This window comes from Panicum virgatum, chromosome 5K (genome assembly GCF_016808335.1).
Source record: "Panicum virgatum strain AP13 chromosome 5K, P.virgatum_v5, whole genome shotgun sequence".
Classification (NCBI taxonomy): domain Eukaryota; kingdom Viridiplantae; phylum Streptophyta; class Magnoliopsida; order Poales; family Poaceae; genus Panicum; species Panicum virgatum.
The window spans coordinates 51,946,221-51,965,168 of record NC_053140.1 but is presented as its reverse complement, the minus strand read 5'-3'; the positions used below and the strand labels follow the sequence as shown (position 1 = coordinate 51,965,168).

General features: G+C 49.8%; 2 protein-coding genes across 5 annotated transcripts; one reads left to right on the top strand and one right to left on the bottom strand.

Annotated features, from left to right (window-relative positions):
• Positions 1-527: 527 nt before the first annotated feature.
• LOC120708399 (rhomboid-like protein 20) lies at positions 528-3,031 on the top strand. 4 transcript variants are annotated; one of them, XM_039993636.1, is made up of 9 exons: positions 528-668; positions 785-885; positions 1,212-1,352; positions 1,433-1,499; positions 1,805-1,956; positions 2,041-2,142; positions 2,215-2,325; positions 2,562-2,614; positions 2,698-3,031. In XM_039993636.1, the coding sequence occupies exons 1-9, from the start codon at positions 644-646 to the stop codon at positions 2,795-2,797; spliced, it is 852 nt and encodes a 283-aa protein (XP_039849570.1). In that variant the 5' UTR covers positions 528-643; the 3' UTR covers positions 2,798-3,031. The 4 variants fall into 4 exon arrangements, with proteins under 4 accessions (XP_039849570.1, XP_039849568.1, XP_039849569.1 ...); XM_039993634.1 differs by having other exon boundaries at positions 2,215-2,340; XM_039993635.1 differs by lacking the exon at positions 2,562-2,614.
• Positions 3,032-4,131: 1,100 nt separating this feature from the next.
• LOC120708398 (tubulin beta-4 chain) lies at positions 4,132-7,582 on the bottom strand. Its single transcript, XM_039993632.1, has 4 exons — positions 7,397-7,582; positions 5,961-6,361; positions 5,149-5,418; positions 4,132-5,038 (listed from the first exon to the last, which is right to left on the bottom strand). Exons 2-4 carry the CDS (start codon positions 6,352-6,354, stop codon positions 4,359-4,361), a joined length of 1,344 nt encoding a protein of 447 aa, XP_039849566.1. The 5' UTR covers positions 6,355-6,361; positions 7,397-7,582; the 3' UTR covers positions 4,132-4,358.
• Between the last annotated feature and the right edge of the window lie 11,366 nt (positions 7,583-18,948).

Genomic DNA, 18,948 nt, shown 5'->3' with positions numbered 1-18,948 from the left:
CCACCTAGGATTCTAGGTGGCTTCACCTGAAGGCTTCAAAAGAAGCATCTAATTAGTAATAGTAAGATTAGTGTTTATTATCTTGCTGTGCTTTTCGCCTTTTCCAAACATATTGCCGAAGTACACAGTGGTCTTTCAATCATCAAAAAAGAAAAGCAGAAAGTAAGGTACATGTACTAAAACAATACATATGTGACCAAATGGGTTAAAAATAATAACCATCACAAATGTTGAGCGTGTTAAAAAAAATCATTCAGATGTGCTGAAAAAAAGTTAAAATGTTCACACCAGTTTTTTGAAAGCACACACATCAACTTTTGGCGCGTAGCCCAATAACCCCTTCGTAGACTGTTAGGTCGACTGGGTTGGCCCAGGCTCCAGAGCCCGTATCAATATTGTGGGCTGCCTGGTTCCCTAACAGGCCCAACTAAACTTTTTTTTTGAAACGTAGGCCCAGCAAAATTTGCATCCTGTGTGTGCGGGCTCCAGTGGACTGACTCGTCTCCACTCTCCAGCGCTTCTAGAAGTTGCTGCTCCTCCACTCAAAAGAAGAAAAAAAAAGTTGCTGCTCCCTGGCAGCAGGCAGACCGGGCCAGCTCAGGCACGGAGCCGCTCGCCGCCTCCGCCACGGCGGTTACCGGCGATGAACGGCGGGCTCCCTGGATTCCGTACGCCCACGAGCTCCTTCGTTCTCATATTTTACTCCTCCTTTTCGATTCGAAGCGGTTGCCGTGCTACGGCCTACGGCTTCGATCTTACCACGATCCGATCTGGTTCTCCGCAGACAATGCGCCGGCATCGAGGGCCGTGGTCGTCGCCTCCGCGCTCTTCTCCGTCCCCTTCGGCTTCCGCGGCCGCTTCCTCGACCTCGGCCTTTCCTACCAGGCAAGTCGCCCTTACGCTTTTGTAGTGAATAGTGAGATCCTCGGTGGTCCGGCGAACATTTTCACTGAGGGCAACACTTGCTTGATATTTTTTTTGTCGAATTAATGAGTAGTGTTTGCAGGTAAATTCCTGGTTCGTTGTATATGCGTGTTTAGCTCTTTTGTCCATGCGTGCCTAGCAGAATTGTCCATGCACTTGTCCTTGTTTTTTTTTTTGAACATAAACTTGTCCTTGTTTCAACTGCAATTGGCTAGAGCCTAGATGATTACAGGGACTGCAGTGCCATAATATGCAGCTAATTGGCCCATCATCCCTATTCAATGCAGAATGTTTACGAAAGGCTGAGTATATGGAGGCTTATTACCTCGTTGTTTGCTTTCTCGTCGACCCCTGAGCTGATATTTGGAGCCGCGCTGCTGTACTACTTCAGGGTGTTCGAAAGGCAAATAGGTTCTAACAAGTATGCTGTAAGTAATTTTGTGCTCAAGGCATTTGACATGCAGTTTATCGACCATCATTTACTTATGCTGATGTAGTGAACATATAGGTCTTCATTGTATTCTCAACCATGGTGTCTGTCCTGCTTCAGATCCTTGCTTTAGGTTACCTGAAAGGTATGCCTTTTGTCGGTTCTTTGTATTACATACCTCTGTTAAATCCTGCTTGAACTGTTGTCACATTTCACCTTCTCGCTCCATCCCATGAAAAGTGCAATCCTGAGTTTGAAAAAATACCTTTGCCTTATTCTATTGTAAATTTAGAGAACAAGGTAGTAGCTAAGAGAATGAACAATACTAACTATCCTTATTATTTTTTACTTGTGCTTGTCATCATTCCTTTTTCTTGTTTTACAATACAAACTTTACTTTTTTGTATATTCTATATAGTTTTATGTGACAAGTTAGTGTCAGAATTGCAGATCCTTCTATAAATCCTCTGACGTCAGGACCCTATGGCCTCATTTTTGCATCTTATGTGCCATTCTTCTTTGACATTCCGGTCTCAATGAGGTTCCGCATATTTCGACTGAGCTTAAGTGATAAGTCATTTGTATATTTGGCTGGACTCCAGGTTCAGTTCTAAAATACCTTTGCCTTCCTTGTTTCAAATCTTCCTCTATATCACATCTTTTACATATTTCCTCTCTTTCCTCAGCTTCTTTGCTCATCTGGAAGACGTTCTGTTGTACCTGGAGTTTCTGGCATAATAGCTGGCCTTTTGTATCGCCTGAATACATTTGGCATCCGCAGGTTGAAGATAATGCTTTCAAGATCCTTCCTGAAATGTGATGAGCACTCTTAACAGCTAACATTGAATTTTCTCTAATAGTTCCCAGAGTTTGTAACATCACTCTTCTCGCGGGTATCGTGGCCCTTTTCTAGCAATCCTTATCAAGGGTTGCCGACTACAGAAAATGATGCAAACATTTCTTCTCCCCAGGTACATCAAACTCAGGCAAGTATTATTGCTACAACCTTATACATGATAGATGTTGCAATATATTGAAGTTTCTGTGGGATCAGCAGATTTTAGGTACTAAATCAGGGAGTCCTCCAGAACCATAAGTAGCGCATGATTTACAACACTTGAGTGGTGTCTTGATTATTTATGCCTGACTATCTTTTTTATACTTTATTTTGAAAATGGATAATAAAAAAAATACGTTCGATATTTAGGATGTGAGCACCTTAACCAAAGATGTTAATCTCGAACTGATCCCATTTTATAGGTCGGTGTCCATTTGTTCGTTGTGTTTGACTCTACTATGTTTCATTCAGAGTCCTCTGCTTCTGATCACTGTGTTTCATTCAGCCTGTGCACACAGCTACCCAAGACCCCCCAGAATCCTCTATTGCCGCGCTCGTGTCCATGGGCTTCGATCGTAGCTCTGCCGTTCAAGCGCTTGTATTGACAAACAATGATGTTAATTTGGCCTCGAACATTCTGCTTGAAGCACAAGCTCTGCAGCAATGATACCCTGTAGTCAAAAGATAGACGCTCTGTACATTAATGGATGTGAAGTGTTTCATTCATTCTTCTGTACCAGATTTTATCTCAGGATTTATTGTTCACAAACAAACCATTGTACAGCACAGAATTAGAGGAAAGAAGCAAAATGGATACTTGAGCTGTCAATTTGCTTGCTCGGATACTCTATTTGTGAATTGTTGTATAAAATGCCGAATGTGTCTTACATTTCCCAGCCATATCATCCCATTTTACCATTCCATCAGTCAGCACTCTACACTACACTGGCAAAGTGGATGCCAGGGATGTAAGGATTAACCAGGCAAACGACCTTTTTCAAGGAAATTTAAATTACAAACGAGAGGAGTTTGGAAGACAACACGCTACACGGAGAATCGAGAAAGAAAAGGGGTAGGGGTGAATTATCATATAACTGTACCGTTGCTTCACCTTAACATCAGTTAATCTCCTCTCAAGGAAATTAAAGACACATTGAATCAAGGAAAAAGTCTAAATTACTCCCCTAAACTATAATCAAAGTTTGGATAGTCCCCTAAACTATTGTTTGGTTCATTTTGCCCCCAAACTATACACTTTGGTTCAAATTATCCCTTAACACTTTGTCTTTTTCATTTCTCCATGCATATGTGGAGTCTTAAGCTCAAATTTTACAAGATAATAGTACATATCATAACACATTTTAGAAAAATATATCACAGTTTTTTATTATTATTTTAATAGGTTAGCATATTTATATTTAATAATTTAATAATAAATTAATTATTGGAGTTCAAAATTATATAAAAAATAATGATGAAAAAATTATAACAATTTTTTTAATATGCATTGTGATGTCCACTACTACTCTGCAAAATTTGAAATTAAAATTCACTTGTGTATGAAGAAAAAAAGACAAATTGTATTATGGAGTAAAATGGACTAAATTGCATAGTTTAGAGGATAAATTGAACCAAATTTTATTTTAGAGGGTTATCCAGACTTCAGCTATATTACAGGATGGTAATTTAGACTTTTCCAATCAAGAATGAAAAACAGATAGTGGTAACTTATCATGTAATGTCCGTTGCTTTACTTTGAAAACCTGTTCGATTAATCCCGTCTGAAGAAAATTAGAGGAATTAAATTCCTGACCTATAGAGGTTTAATCACCATTTGATTCCCTCTGGTCCTCTTCGAACCCCATCAAACCGAACAAGTAATTCTAGGAAGCAGCCAGGTCATGGAACAGAAACCTCACCGCATAGAAGCATCAACACGAAAGGCTCAAATTTTCCAGAAACCTCTTAACGCAGAGCATACTAGCAGCATAAGTGACACAGTACCAAAAGCAAGATTCCATAGCACAAGGAAAATACATGCATCAACAACGACGGAGGATGGTACGCTAACAGTAGCAACATGGCAACAACACGGAAGGAACGCAACCCATCGAAATCTGCCAGCTCTAGAAGGGTAGAACCACCAAGCCTCATGGGTATCAGGTCTCACATGTCCTCGGGGTGCATCTCCTCCTCCTCGTCATACTCACCCTCCTCGTCTGCAGTCGCGTCCTGGTACTGCTGGTACTCCGACACCAGGTCGTTCATGTTGCTCTCAGCCTCAGTGAACTCCATCTCGTCCATGCCCTCGCCTGTGTACCAGTGCAAGAAAGCCTTCCTCCTGAACATGGCCGTGAACTGCTCGCTCACCCTCCGGAACATCTCCTGGATGGAGGTCGAGTTGCCGATGAAGGTGGACGCCATGGACAGGCCCCTCGGCGGGATGTCACACACGCTGGACTTCACGTTGTTGGGGATCCACTCCACGAAGTAGGATGAGTTCTTGTTCTGGACATTGATCATCTGCTCATCAACCTCCTTGGTGCTCATCTTCCCACGGAACATGGCTGAGGCAGTGAGGTAACGCCCATGGCGAGGGTCGGCGGCACACATCATGTTCTTGGCATCCCACATCTGCTGTGTGAGCTCGGGGACTGTGAGGGCACGGTACTGCTGGGAGCCACGGGATGTCAGTGGGGCGAAGCCGACCATGAAGAAGTGGAGACGGGGGAAGGGGATCAGGTTCACTGCCAGCTTCCGGAGATCGGAATTAAGCTGACCAGGGAACCTAAGGCAGCAGGTGACCCCACTCATGGTGGCAGAGATCAAATGGTTCAAATCCCCAACTGCAGAAATTAACAAACATGCAGGATATGTTATCATACACAGGCAACACAAGTATGCATATATCCACAGTACTGAGAAGATGAAACTGAGAAAGATTGAAGCTGCTTACAGCTAGGTGTGGTCAGCTTGAGAGTCCTGAAGCAAATGTCATAGAGGGCCTCATTGTCAAGAACCATGCACTCGTCGGCATTCTCAACCAACTGGTGGACTGAAAGAGTGGCATTGTATGGCTCAACCACGGTATCAGATACTTTCGGTGAGGGGAAAACTGAGAACGTCAGCATCATGCGGTCAGGGTACTCCTCCCTGACCTTTGAGATCAACAGTGTACCCATACCAGATCCAGTACCACCACCAAGAGAGTGGCATACTTGGAATCCTGAACACAAACAGATGGTGTTAATGTTTGTTAAGATGTCAAAGGTGCTTGGGCAATAAAAAGACAAATGATAACTAAGATACAGGACACAGACAGGTGATTGTATAATCACAGTTATAACAGCATGTTATGTATTCCATTTGTTCAATATAAATTGATGAATAAAAGAATTGCTGGTCAGGTGACAAAAATATGCCAACAGCACACATGATAGGTACTCAAATACGAAATTACTAAGCAATCAGTAATAAGTACAAATGTCCTTAAGGACAATGCAGAAACACATGATTTCAACTAAGACGAGCAAATGACTAAGGTTCAAGAGCAAAAGCAGCTCATAATAACTACACGTCATCATGCTATGGATAGCAGCAGACATATGAATTGGACACAATTTGTTGCATCAGAGCCAAAACTCATATGCATGGTAAAAAATTCAAAGTAGGAGATACTTTCACATGAGCATCTCACTCTAATTGCTTCAACGGAAACTGAACTTACAGTCATATTAGCAATCAGTTATTGTAAACAAGCTTAAGTACCTTGCAAGCAGTCACAGTTCTCAGCTTCCTTCCTCACAACATCCAGAACAGAGTCGATGAGCTCAGCACCTTCAGTGTAATGGCCCTTAGCCCAGTTGTTACCAGCTCCAGATTGCCCAAACACAAAGTTGTCAGGGCGGAAGATCTGCCCATAGGGTCCAGTGCGGACACTGTCCATTGTCCCAGGCTCAAGGTCCATGAGAACAGCACGGGGCACAAAGCGGCCACAGGAGGCCTCATTGTAGTATACATTGACACGCTCCAACTGCAGGTCAGAGTTGCCAGTGTACCGCCCGGTAGGGTCAATGCCGTGCTCATCGCACACCACTTCCCAGAACTTGGCACCAATCTGGTTGCCACATTGCCCACCCTGGATGTGCAAGATCTCTCTCATCTTCACCCTAGAAAAAAAAAGGAAAGCACATGGGAATTAATTTCAGATGCTGCAGCAAGCGCACTAACTTAAAATACAGTGACAAAGCAAAACATTTGCTACTGGCTACCCTACTCAAGTTGATCAAGTCAAGCATGTCCTCTTGTCCAGCCATTTACAACTGAATCAGAACTTTGAGATCATAAATGAGGGTGCAAGCAAGCTCACATTGCCCTAAACCAGTGCATATATGGCTACCATACAACATCATGTGGATGTGTGGGCAGGTTTAACAAAGATAATTGCTCCCAACACATATGCAAGGGGTGGCAATTTCATCAGGTTGGAGCTCTCAGCTAATCATAGATACGTGGTTTGAAAAAACAACCAACGATATTTGAAGCAAACAAACATCTAACATCCTCTGAAATACGGAGAAACAAGTCCATACTGTTCCAATCCGAAATGTCACTGAACTCTGTCATGGATCACATAGCGAACATCCAGATCTGGGGTTTGTAAACCACCTTAGACACATCAATCGCAGAATCGCCAACAACGTACTAAATGCATCAGCATCTATATCAGATCTACGACTCCAGAATTCCGCGTGATTTTTCACGAGCTAAAACGCTCAAATGGAGACGTCGGTTTCAGATCCAGCTTCAGTCCGAAAATTCATAGCCCAAATTTGTGGTTAGGTTACCATAATAAACCCACTAAGCTCGCTACATTTAACAGTTACATTCCCGAGATCGAGTGAATAGGCGCAGAAGTACAACGAATTCCCACAAATCTAACACCAGAGATCCCACACAACTACGCACTCTCACTAAACTAATCGAATCATTTAGTCGAAATGGATCAAAACAAGCACTGGCACAGGACATGCCTCGGTGGAAATCAGCAGATCCAAGCGCATTACCGGCTACATCGCGAAAACGACGCAATAAGAAAAACTGACAAAAATCCTAGCAAACAACGGCCCAAATCGCCAAACGAATCAGAAGTGACGCAGTGCGATTCAAAAACTCGCTGACGAAGGCAGTTCAGAGATGCTTACGAGGTAGGAGGTGATCCAAACGGTGAGGCGGCCGGCGGCGAGGGAGTGAGATAGATCGGGGAGGTAGAGGAGGGCCGGGGTGAGTGCGGCGTCGGCAGTGCGGGGTTAAATAGCCGTAGGCGGCGCAGGCGGCGGCCGGCATCCGACGGCCCGCGCCCTCCCGTTCCGAATCCTCCTCGCGACGCACGGCCCGGATCTCTCCCCTCTTGCGTGATTTTCAAATTTCCCCCCTGCGGCGAACTACCCGAACTGCCCCTGCAAATATCGCCCCCCCCCCGCCGGGGCCCGCGCCCCGCCTCGCCTGTTCCCAAACTGCCCCCCGCGGTCACATTTCGCCTCGCTGGCCCCCGCCTGTCGGCGCAAGCTGGCTTACGCTGGGTTTCTCTTCGTTGACAACCACCACCACTGACAGGTGGGATTATCAATCCTTGGTCCCACGAATCGGTGAGAGGCTGGATGCCAGGACGCGTTGCGGCGGGGCGAGCGGTGGGCCAGGGCACCGGCTGGCCCATGTGCGGGGGACCGGGGGTGCGATAGTGGGGTACGCTCACTGGTGGGTGTGGTGGGTGCCGGTTGGTGCCAGGTCCAGCCATCAGTGACTCACTCGGGGTGTTTAGTTGATGAAATTTTTTGGTTTAAGAGTCACATTAAATATTTAACCAAATGTTGGGAGGGTTTTTCGGACATTAATTAAAAAACTAATTTCAGAAGTCATCTAGAAACCGCGAGACGAATTTTTTGAGGCCTTTGACCGCATCATTAGCACATGTGTGTTACTGTAGTACTTATGGCTAATTATGCACTAATTAGGCTCAAAAGATTCGTCTCGTCGTGTACATCTAAACTGTGCAATTAGTTTTGTTATTTAACTATATTTAGTACTCCATACATGTGTTCAAAGAGAAGGCACAAATTTCGAGGTGAAATTTTTTTTAACTTAACGGCCCCTTGCTCTCAAGTAGTCCAGTGAGCGAGTTCCCGACGCGTATGGGTGGGCAAATTATCCGAACCCGAAGCCCGAAATCAAAAAACCCAAGCCCGAATCTGAAAGATCCGAACCCAAAAAATCTGAACTTAATTTGGGTTTCAATCCACGGTACCCGAAAATATTACGGGTAATTCGGGTTTCAAGCCACAGTACCGAACTACCCGAAATACCCGAAATTATATGAGGCCTGTCTAACTCCTTTAACTCCATACAATTTCAGCCCAACTAGCCCACTGCCTCCATGTCCTTACAGCCCACGAAGCCAACCACTCCGTTCACCTCCCATCAAAAATATCTCTCCATGTCCTTGCTCGACTCTCGAATTCTCGATCAATCTCTCCCCTCTCTCTCCCTCCGGCCTCCGCACCTCTCTCCGTCGACTGTCGCCCAAGCGCAGAAGCGCCCAACTGCCTGCCTGCCTCCACGCCGCCGCCTCCGATTGCCTGCGCGCTTGCGCCCCCGCACTGCATCCTTGCACTTTGCAGGTTGCAGCCGCACCTCCAGACTGCTACCTGCTGTGACACACGCCGTGCCCCCAAGCTAGAGCCTGGAGGTCGGGAGTCTCGGTGAATCAATGCAGCGCCATGGCCTCGCCACAGATCTGAGCTCGTCCCATCCGTCCGCAATAATCGCTCGATCTCAGTCTGGTTGATGCAGATCTATGGTATTTGTCGGGTATTTCGAGAATACCCGAACCCGAAATATCGGGTACCCGATTTGTCGGGTATCACTTTTTCAGAGCCAATTTCGGGTTTGAGTTTTGAAAACCCAAATTTCTGAAAACTCAAAGAACCCGAACCCGAATGCCCACCCAAACCGACGCGGCCGCGCTACGGCTCCGGCGCGGGGCCCCGGGCCCGGCGGCATGTGAGCGACTAGAGATGGCAGCGGATCGGGTTTGGTGCAGGTATCCGCGGGTTTCGGTTTTTCGGGTTTCGAGTTTGGTGTTGGTTTTTCGCCCACGGTTTTCAAGTTCGGGTTTGGGTTTGGTTTCGGGTTCGGTTTCGAGTTTTGGTTTCCACCCGTGGATATCCAATGGATATCCGAAATAAATCATTTGGAATTAAAACTCATGTTTTATAATATTTTAATGATAACTTGTTTACTTAGACTATTAAATTTATTGAAATTTGACTCATGAAAATATTTATTATTTGTTGCCTCTTGTTTATACATGTGAATATGTGTATATTTATCCGCGGATTTCGGGTATCCATTCGGGTTTCGGGTATCCATTCGGGTTTCGGGTATCCGCGGGTTTGGTTTTGGTGATGGATTTCCACCCGAATCGGTTTCGGGTTCGGTTTCGGGTTTCGATTTCGGATTTCGGTTTTGGGTGCACGAAGACTCGACCCGACCCGTTGCCATCCTTATCAGCGACCCCCTCAGCTTTTCAGGGGGGGCTCACGTGCGGGGCACGTGCGCCCGCGGACGTCAGTGCTCTGTTGCTCCCCTGTTCTGAGCTGTTCATCCAAGATTGGATCTTGGCAGGAGTGGCACTAGCACCCGGTTCTGTTCTTCTGCGCACGGTATTTTTTTTCAGTGTAAGCCGTGGCGTTGGCCTCACGGGCTGATGATGATGAGGCAGCACTTGTGGGAGGAACGGGATGGCGTCCCGAAGAATCTTTGGCCAGCGAGGCTTAGGTGTGAGGTCAGTGGATAAGCTGCGGCGTTGCTTTGCTGGACATGAGAGCAGCTGGGGATTAGGCCGTGTTTGGATCCATTTTTCAAAATTTTAAAAAAATTGAAAATTATTTGTATTGTGTATTAAATGTAGTCGAAAAAAATTGCAATATATAAATAGACTGTAAACGTGAGACAAATCTAATGAATCTAATTAGGCAGTGATTAGATACTAAATTGCTACAGTAAAGCTATAGTAAATATGTTCTAATGATAGATTAATTAGACTCATTAGATTCATCTCGTAGTTTACAGACGAGTTTTGTAATTAATTTTGTGATTAGTCTATGTTTAATACTTCAAATATGAAAAAATATTCTTTCAAAATTCAAACTAAATGGATCTAAACAGAGCCTTAGCATGCGCCATGATTGATCTCGGCAGGTGTACGAAAGCATCCTTCCAACTTGTTTGACAACGGGTACAGTTTCCCAACGAAAACTGGAGTATCGTTCGTTCGTGCAGTCTGTCAGATTATTTGAGCGTAACCTTTTTTTTTTCCTGTGTGTTTGTATTTGGTGATCTTCTTCAATGATCAGGAAAGAAGTCGTCTTGATGATCTTCTTCAATGATTCTTTGGAAAAGAGATTGTCGGGTACCGTAAGTATGTGGCACATTAACCCAGGGCTAAGGCACCCTCAACACACGCAAAACGGAATTTGGCAACTAGGCCACATCTTCCCAAATTCGGACGCCCGAAGCCTCTTCAGGTACGAGAAGCCCAAGTTACGCTCGGCCCACGGCCCAGCACCGCGATACGGCCCCACCGAAGCCTCGCTAGCCGTGGAGCCACCTACGCCTCGCTCGAGGGTCCTCCGCCGAGACCCCTCGAAGCGCAAGCAATCTCCGCCTCGCTCGAGGCTCGCTCGATCGAGCCCCCTGCAGGGCCTCGTAACGGGGGGAAACTCCGCCTCGCTCGAGACCACCCTCGGTAGACTGGGGCGACGGCCCAACCACCCGACGGGATGGGGCGCATTTACTCGCCAACCACTCCACAGCATGGGGCGGGAGTCAGACGGTGCCAGGCGGCGTCAGCTGGCGTCGGCCATCTTGCCACACAGCGGACGTGACCGGCGTCTCCTCAACCTGTGCCCGCCACTGTGCCGCTATTCCCGGTGCAAGTGCAGGTCTGTGGCGCCCTGTATGGACTGGCCTGACACCTCCCCCCACTGTGCTGCCTACCCCTTGTACTTTTCTCCCTTGCAGGACCCTCGGCGGGCATGGGCGGCGACCCTCGAACACAGTACGAGCCTCGGCCGAGGCGAGACCGGTGTCCTCAACACCCTCGACGCCCTGCCTCATCCGACATAAGGCACTGCACGCCCAGCAGCCATCGCCACGCCGTCAACTGTTACTACAGGACATGGACATGCCCTGGGCGCAGTCGGAGTATTCGTAAGGACGACGCCCACGCCCACGCCCGACGCCATGCTCCGCGACGCTCGGCGACAAGGAAGACCAACTGTTCTCCCCCGGACCGGCGGGCGAGGAGACGACCCGTAGATATCCTACACGTGTAACCCTCCCCTCATTGGTCTATAAAAGGAGGAGGAGCATGCACGGGCACGGAACAACGAACACACTCCAACACCCAAAACTCTCCCTCGTTTTAACCATCCCTAGCTCACCGGGACCTGGGAGCTTTCCTCCCTCTCTCACCCGAGCTTGTACCCCCTACTACAAGCACTCCGGTGCAAGTAATACAGTGCACTCTCCTCTGCTGGACGTACGGCCTCATCGGCTGGAATCAGGATAAGCCCGGTGTCATTGTATTTCTTCTTGCATCAACCATCTGGAGGTAGGGACATGCAACACATTTACTAGTTGGTACCGGGCCGCGAGGTCCGAACACCGACAGTTGGCGCGCCAGGTAGGGGCGGCTGCGTGACAACCCTTTTTTGTTCCCATTTGTTCTCCATATGGCGAGCAGACCAAATCCATTTCCGATGGGCGTATCGGATCCGTTCCCAGCGGGATACGTGATCTAGTTCGGGAGCCTTAAGTTCAGAGCAACCGACAATGGATACCTCATGGAGCTGCTCTCGCTCAGAAGCAACCCCGACGTTCCGACACCACAGCCTCGACGCCGGAGGCGCTCGGGACGCCGCGCGCGGTAAACGCGCATGGAACAGTGTAGCGTGGCACGCCTCGGCTCCCCCACGTGGGCCGAAGCCGGCGTACCACGAGCTGACGCCAGAGTGGGCACACCACCTCTCGCTACCCGTACGGAATGAGGGTTCTGCCGCGACCTATGCGTCGTCTGTCAGCACCAACATGAGCGCGTATGAGGACCAGCTCGGGCATCATCTGCTCTCGATCTGCAGCCTCATCGCGTCCACACCGGATAGCTCATACCTCAACTCCGTGGACGAGGAACCAACCCCCGCGTGGGCCGGCGTGAACCCAGAGTGGGACTAATTCGGGGTCCGTGACCTCGGAACCTTTTTGTTATTTCAGGCGGCAGCAGACTACTGCCTCACCTGCTCCGACGACTCCAGCGAAGGGGACTACGACCCGACGCGGGAATGCTTCGTTGCCGACCTAGGGGAACAAGATAGTGACGACGACGATGCTGCAGTCGCAACGCCTGCCGCGACGGCTGTGGCAGATGTAACCGCAGCGCCAAAGCCGCCAACCCCAACCAATGCAGCGGAGCAACAAGCCCAGCTGTCCCAACTCTAAGAGCGTGAGGCCAAGCTCGACGAAGAGCGCCGACAAATGCAAAAACTGCGTCTCGCCCTCGAGCAAGAGCGTGCTGGCAGTGGTACAAAGGCTCGAGAGGCAGGAAGTGCCGCCCAGCAACTGATCATGGTGGACGGCCACGAAGAAAGTCCCCTGGGTTTGCCCAGGGCCAGCCAGAAGATCACTGCAGCGGAACTTCTGATTCGCGCCATGCCCGAGCCATCTACGCCTGAGGGCCGCAACCTGCGCAACGAGGCACAGGCGCTCCTCAAGCACGCGGCCGTGCCGCAAGCCGAGAGCTCTGCATCTCGAATGCGCTCGGTGGCCTCGGCAAGAGCTGGCGGTGTGTCGCACCAAGACCGCGAGGCTTCGGTGCACACTCCACCGGCGGCGGCCAGGGCAAAGGCACCCACGGTGCACAACCGCGTGAAGCTGACTCCTGCAAAGGAGCACCTCCAGGACACGCGTGGCGATGCTCACGACGGCAACGCCCGCAACATCCTGAACCGAAAGAAGGAGGACGGTGCCGCTCATGGCTACCACCCCCGACGTGGTGGACGCTACGATCGCAAGGAGGATAGGAGTCCATCACCGGAGCCTCCGGGCACCCGTGTGTTCAGCCGGGAAATCCGTGCTGCTCCATTCCCCCCCCCCACGCTTTCGGCAGCCCGCCACACTCACCAAGTGCTCGGGAGAGACGGATCCCGGGCTCTGGCTCAACGATTACCGCCTAGCGTGCCAGCTGGGCGGCACGACTGATGATGCTGTCATCATTCGCAACCTTCCTCTGCACCTTGCGGACTCTGCACGCGCCTGGGTTGAACATCTTCCTGCCAACCAAATCCACGACTAGTCTGACCTGGTCAGGACTTTCGTGGGTAACTTACAGGGCACATACGTGCGTCCTGGTAACTCTTGGGATCTCCGAGGGTGCCGTCAGCAACCTGACGAGCCCTGGCGATATCACATCCGGCGTTTCTCCAAGCAGTGCACCGAGCTCCCAAGCGTCAAGGACTCCGAAGTCATTAGCGCCTTTCATCTGGGCACCACGCGCAGGGATCTCGTGCTCGAGCTGGGACAAAATCCTCCCTCAGCACCAACGAGCTGTTCGACATAGCGACCAACTTTGCCTCTGGGGAAGAAGCAGTTGGTGTTATTTTCGACAGCGAAAGAGGCAAACACAAGGTGGATGCACCCGCGGAGGGTAGCAAAGCCAAGGAAACCCCGAAGAAGCCCAAGTGGGGCAAGAAAGGCAAGAAGAAGGGCCCGCCAAACCAGCGCGGTCAGGGGCAAGAGGAGGACTCTGACGAGGCTCTCATCGTCACCCCCGACGACAAAGGTCCTCAAGGCCCCCCTCGAGGCGGCGGCCTGTTCGACGACATGCTCAAGACGACGTGCCCTTATCACAAGGGTAAGGTCAATCACACCCTCAAAGAGTGTGACATGCTCCGCAAGTACTTCAACCGTCTCGGCCGCAAGGACGAGACCAAAAAGGAAAGGGACGAGGAAGGAAAAAGCGGTGATGGCTACCCTCAGGTGGAGAACGTGTTCTTCATTTTCGGCAGACCTAGGGCGAACATGACCGCTCGGCAGCGCAATCGAGAGCGCCGAGAGGTCTTCTCCGTCACCAGGGCAACACCCTCCTACCTCGACTGGTCGGAGGACACTATCTCCTTCAGCCGCGACGACCACCCCGACTACATTCCAAATCCGGGACTGTACCCGCTCGTCATGGATCCCATCATCGGCAACACTCTTTTCTCCAAGGTGCTCATGGACGGGGGCAGCAGCCTCAACATCCTGTACGCCCACACCCTCGAGCTCATGGGGATCGGCTTGGACAAGCTGTGCCCCAGTGTGTCGCCATTCCATGGCGTCGCGTCAAGGAAGCGAGTCCATCCCCTCGGGCAGATCGATTTGCCCGTCTGCTTCGGCACGCCCGCAAACTTCCGCAAGGAGATAATCACATTCGAGGTAGTGGGATTCCGTGGGGCGTACCACGCCATACTGGGGCGGCCATGCTACGCCAAGTTCATGGCGGTCCCCAACTACACCTACCTCAAGATGAAGATGCCAGGCCCGAAGGGCGTCATCACCGCCGGCCCATCGTTCGAGCACGCCTACGAGTGCGACGTCGAGTGCGTCGAGCGCGCCGAAGCCCAGGCAGAGGACGAGGCTCTCGCGGCCACCCTCGACAAGATGGCGAGCAAGGCTTTGGACTCCATGCACCGGCACCCAGGCAGCTTTGAGCCCGCCGAGGGGATCAAGACAGCGCCCCTCGACCCGAACCACCCCGACGACAAGGCGTTGAAGATCAGCGCCACCCTCGATAGCAAATAGGAAGTGGTGCCCGTCGACTTTCTCCGCTCCAACGCAGACATCTTTACGTGGAGCCCCTCGGACATGCCTAGCATACCGAGGGAGGTCGCCGAGCACTCCCTTGATATCCGACCCAACTCCAAGCTGGTGAAGCAGCGCCTGCGACGCTTCAATGAGCTCAAGCGCCGGGCGATCGGCGAGGAGCTACAGAAACTTCTGACGGCCGGATTCATCAAGAAGGTATTCCATCCCGAGTGGCTAGCTAATCCTGTATTAGTTAAGAAAAAGAATGGAAGTTGGAGGATGTGCATAGTGTCGGTGTTTTACCGTCGGGTTCTCCGAGGGGTATCCCGAGGAGAGTGGTTATGAGTAGGGACTCACCGAGATCAGAACGCGATGGTACAAGGAACACAAAGATTTAGACAGGTTCGGGCCGCCGGAGCGTAATACCCTACCTCATGTATGGTGGTTTGTATTCCCTCTGGTATTATTCGATGTTTTGGAGGGGTCCCTGTTCGCCCTTATATAGTCTGAGGGAGCAGGGATACATGAAAATCCTAGCCGAGTCCTGTTGGGATTCTAGTCCGCGATGTTCGGCTAGTTCCCAAGGCTGTAGACTAGTTCTACTCCTATTCGGGTAGGTACAAGAGAGGTAGGTTATAACCAAGTACTACTCCCTACTCTAGAATGTTCTGTGCCCATGGGCAGTCCTTTTGCTTCGGGCCTGACAAGCCCCTGAGCTCTTCGTAGTCGAGTTCAGCAGGCTTCGAGTGCTTCTAAAGACTTCTATCGAGTGCCCCAGAGTACTTTCGGAGTCCTTTGCCTAGTTCTGGAGTCCTTTGAGCGCTTCGAGTAGTCTTTCGAGTACTTCCTTGGCTGCATCGAGGCTATGAGGTGCTCTAGCCCCGAATTTTTCCTTCTGGTATGGTGCGCGATGTACTCGCGCTCCATATGGAGTAGCCCCCGAGCCTTAGGTTGAACCGATGGATCAGGCTGAGGATCATCTTAGTCTTCTGGGTTATTCGACCTTCTGTCTGAAGTCTGGAACTTTTTTCAAAAAAAAAAGTTGCTATTCACGACACGTATTCCGCAGCCCCCGATCCTTGAATTCAAATCCGTGGTTTGGAGTTAAGGGTCCAGGAGATAATAACGTGTCCTCTGCAATATTTCTGAGCTTATCAGTGCTGCAGCGAATCTTCTGAAAAGATGGCAGTGCGTGTCGGTATTTTACCATCGGGTTCTCCGAGGGGTATCCCGAGGAGAGTGGTTATGAGTAGGGACTCACCGAGATCAGAACACGATGGTGCAAGAAATACAAAGATTTAGACAGGTTCGGGCCGCCGGAGCGTAATACCCTACGTCCTGTATGGTGGTTTGTATTCCCTCTGGTATTGTTCGATGTTTTGGAGGGGTCCCTGCTCGCCCTTATATAGTCTGGGAGAACAGGGTTACATGGAAAGTCTTAGTCGAGTACTTTTAGAGTCCTACTCCGAGTGGGTCAGGTAGTTTCATTGTACTTAGGCTAGTCCTCTTGTACTTAGGCTAGTCCTACTGTTTTATGAGTAGTTACAATAGAGGTAGGATGTACCCATGCAGTACTCCCTACTCTAGAATATTCCACGCCCATGAGCAGTCCTGCTGCCCCGGGTCTGACAAGCCCCCGACCTCTTCGTAGTCGAGTCCTGCAGGCGTTGAGTACTTCTGAAGATGTCCGTCGAGTGCTTTCGAGTGCTTCTGGAATCCATTGCTTTGGCCTGGAGTCCTTTGAGCGCCTCAAGTAGTCTTCCGAGTACTTACCTGACTACATCAAGGCTATGAGGTGCTCCAGCCCCGAATTTTTCCTTCTGTTATGGTGTGCGATGTACTCGCGCTCCATACGGAGTAGCCCCCGAACCTTAGGTTGAACCGATGGATCAGGCTGAGGGTCATTTCTATTTTCAGGTCTGTTTTTTGAAAAAAAATTGCCATTTATGACACATGTCTCGCAGGCCCCGAGCCTTTACTTGAAATCCCTCGATTTAGGGTTAAGGTTCCCAAACCGAGGCATTCTTTGTGACCTTTGGTTTTCTTGGTAATTCCAGAAATGCCATTATCCTGTTTATTTAACAGCAGAAATTTGATCTATGTTTTCATCTTCTCTTGCATCCTGCCCTTTCCATAGCCTTCTTGTGTTAGGTTTTGTCTTCTATCTTCCTTTAATTTCTCAGCCCCCGAGCATATGCATGAGAAGAGGCTTGTGACCTTCCGGATGGCGCCGAAGAAGTCCAAGCGCCAGATGTCCGAGAAGGAGGCGATTATTGCTGATGGGTGGAAGAAGAGTAAGTTCTCTAAAGCCGCGATCTCATCTCTTGTTAGCCGCCGTCTTTTGCAATCCAGAACTTTGATCCAGTGGTAGCCGGCCAAGGTCAAGGGAGGCCATTTGAAAAAACTTCCGAAATTGTTCTTTTCAAAACCTTTGTTGAGCGTGGCCTTGCCATTCCAGCCTGTGACTTTTTGCGGGGTCTTCTTTTCTTCTGTGGTATTCAGCTTCATCACTTAACCCCTGACTCGATCCTCCATATAGCTATTTTTGTTCAGCTATGTGAGGCGTTTCTTGGGATTTATCCCCATTTTAATCTTTTCAAAAGTCTCTTTTCCTTGAATCCGTGCCCCAATCTTAGGAGTATTGCCAGGGTGGGGGTGCTGATCTTCAGTTCCGTTCTGGCATGGCGGAGAGGTATATCCCGTATTCTCTGTGCCGTTAGATTGGGGATTGGAAAGCGGAGTGGTTTTACATCGATAACCATGCTCCTGCTCTTCCGGAGAGAACTCCTGGACCCCCCGAAGCCTCATCACGAGTGGTGTGTGCCTGCTGGTAATGCTGATCAGGTGGGGGAGCTTCTAAAGTGGATTTCTATGCTGCGAAGGGAGGGGGTGACTAGGGCCACAGTTGTCTCGTCCTAGCTTAGGAGGCAGATTCAGCCCTTGCAGTGCCGCAGTCATCCTGGATTCGAGTATACGGGATTGCGCGATCCCTCTCAGTTTTCTTCGGAGAAGACCAGTCAGGATAAGGCTATGGTGCTTCTTTATAATCTCTTTGAGGGTGTTACTTCCATGCCTGATCTTCCAGATTTATTTCGTGCGAGTAATCCTCCGAAATAGGTGTGGTTCTCTATCATCGAGTGCTTTTCTAAACTATCCCTTTTGCTCTTTGGCTGACTTTCAGTCTTTTGTAGGATGATTTGTTGGTTTTACCGGAGTGATCCTCCATTGCCAGAGGTTCATCGGCCGAGCCATATGATGCCTAGCGCTCATTTGCGGCCTCATGATTATCAGCCGGATTTGGATCCGACTGTTTCAGAGACTTTGTCGAGTTCTGACTCCGATGATCGTGCTACCCTTGCCGACTTGATGAAGGGTAAGACGGGAAGAGTCGAGTTTTTGGCTCGTGAGGGGAGTCCGGGACCCGAAGCTGGCATTAGTTGTCCTAGGAAGCCGAGGACAACTTTGCGGAAGAGAAGGTCTAGCGGTGATGTCAGGTAACCAGTCGGGTGGTTTTTGTTTCACTCTTGGTTTTTTCTGCCTGACATCTTTGCCTCTGATTGCAGTCCTGGTCCTGTGCCTAAGCATAGGCAAGTTGTTGAGGAGAGGGCTCTTGCCGCCGCTGCTCCTTCTGATGTGGCAGAGTCTTCGAGGAGGGCTGGTGGGGCGGGGTCGCAGTCTCCGGAGGAGATTCCAGTTGGTGAGCCCATCGTTCCTCCTTACAATGGTTTGAAGGTTCTTCCAGTTGCTCGACTGCTTCGCGCGGGTAAAATAGCAGGTGTCTCACTAGATGCTGAGGAGGTGGAGGAGTCGAGTGATAGCATGCTGGAGGAGATTAGGGCATCTCCTCCTCCCTTTG

Bases quoted from the DNA above. Each gene is read 5' to 3' on its own strand.
- LOC120708399 (XM_039993633.1), top strand. From the start codon at position 644: ATGAACGGCGGGCTCCCTGGATTCC. The intron at 669-784 runs GTACGCCCACGA...GGTTCTCCGCAG, and splicing joins CGGCGGGCTCCCTGGATTCC to ACAATGCGCCGGCATCGAGG. The intron at 886-1,211 runs GCAAGTCGCCCT...TATTCAATGCAG, and splicing joins ACCTCGGCCTTTCCTACCAG to AATGTTTACGAAAGGCTGAG.
- LOC120708398 (XM_039993632.1), bottom strand. From the start codon at position 6,354: ATGAGAGAGATCTTGCACATCCAGGGTGGGCAATGTGGCAACCAGATT. The intron at 5,419-5,960 runs GTACTTAAGCTT...GTTTGTGTTCAG, and splicing joins GAACTGTGACTGCTTGCAAG to GATTCCAAGTATGCCACTCT. The intron at 5,039-5,148 runs GTAAGCAGCTTC...TAATTTCTGCAG, and splicing joins CAAGCTGACCACACCTAGCT to TTGGGGATTTGAACCATTTG.